The 1,089-nt window shown below is 43.7% G+C and overlaps 1 protein-coding gene across 1 annotated transcript in view; it reads left to right on the top strand.

Moving 5' to 3' along the window:
• The first annotated feature begins 721 nt into the window (after nt 1-721).
• Nucleotides 722-1,089, top strand: part of DUS2 (dihydrouridine synthase 2) — a 36,529-nt gene continuing 36,161 nt past the window's right edge. Inside the window, exon 1 of the mRNA XM_029925005.1 lies at nt 722-860. Within this exon, the coding sequence (XP_029780865.1) occupies nt 735-860 (126 nt within the window). The 5' untranslated portion in view covers nt 722-734. The remainder of the gene's footprint in view (nt 861-1,089) is intronic.

Below are 1,089 nucleotides of genomic sequence, written 5' to 3'. Positions count from 1 at the left end.
GTTTCCAACATACTATTAGTTTGTTGTATATTGTTTTTTGCCTTTGTTCCCCTGCTAGAATGAAAGCTACCAGGGCAGCAGTGTTTGTCTGTTTCATTCTCTAATGCGTCAGACTAGGACAGTTACTGGCAAGACTAGACACATTTATTTATTTGTTTGTTTGTTTATTGATTTATTTATTTTTAATGTTTATTTTTATTTTTATTTTTGATAGAGAGTGAACAGGGAAGGGGAGAGAGAGGGAGACAGGATTTGAAGCAAGCTCTGTGCCTCAGAGCCCAATGTAGAGCTCAAGCGGAAGTCAGGCTGATTCCTACTGAGCCTCTCAGGAGCCCCAATAAATAGTCTTTAGATGAATAAATCAGTAACTGTTATTTTTATGTTCAGAGAAAATGAAAACAAAGTCTTATGTGTTGGAAAGAAGAGGAAGAGTCTTCCCTGGGTAACAGAAGAGATTTTCTTTTTTTTTTTTTAATGTTTATTTGTTTATTTTTGAGAGAGAGAGAGAGAGAGAGAGAGAAAGAGAGAGAGAGAGAGAATCCCAAGCAGTCTTCTTACTGTCAGCACAGAGTAGATGTGGGGCTCAGCTTCACAAGCTATGAGATCGTGATCTGAACCAAAAATCAAGAGTAGGATGCTTGACAGCCTGAGCCCCCCAGGCACCCCAGAGGAGATTTCTTTGGTTGAATTTCAGACTCTTGTTTTCCCTTTCTGCAGGCAGCAACAGAGGAGGAATGATTGAACACAGCCTGTCACTGTGCTACCACAACAAAGTCATCTTAGCCCCTATGGTTCGGGTAGGCACTCTCCCAATGCGGCTGCTGGCCCTGGACTATGGGGCAGACATTGTGTACTGCGAGGTAAGGGGCTCCTGATGTTCCCGGAGGGCTTCTTCTTCATCTTCTTCATCTTCTTCATCTTCTTCTTTTCTTCTCTTGAGAGTGCAGGCTCATTTTCTGTGCATGGGAGTGGTCAGGAGGTGATGGGAGGCAGAACGGGCACTCACCTCACAGAAGTGAAGGCAGTGGGAAACACACATTTATGACACTTACGAGTTCTCTACGCCCTGTTGAGGGCCAGGAGCCTGGG

Source organism: Suricata suricatta, chromosome 16 (assembly GCF_006229205.1).
Source record: "Suricata suricatta isolate VVHF042 chromosome 16, meerkat_22Aug2017_6uvM2_HiC, whole genome shotgun sequence".
Classification (NCBI taxonomy): Eukaryota; Metazoa; Chordata; class Mammalia; order Carnivora; family Herpestidae; genus Suricata; species Suricata suricatta.
Note: the sequence above shows the minus strand (reverse complement) of the source record. Positions and strands in the feature narration are given on the sequence as shown.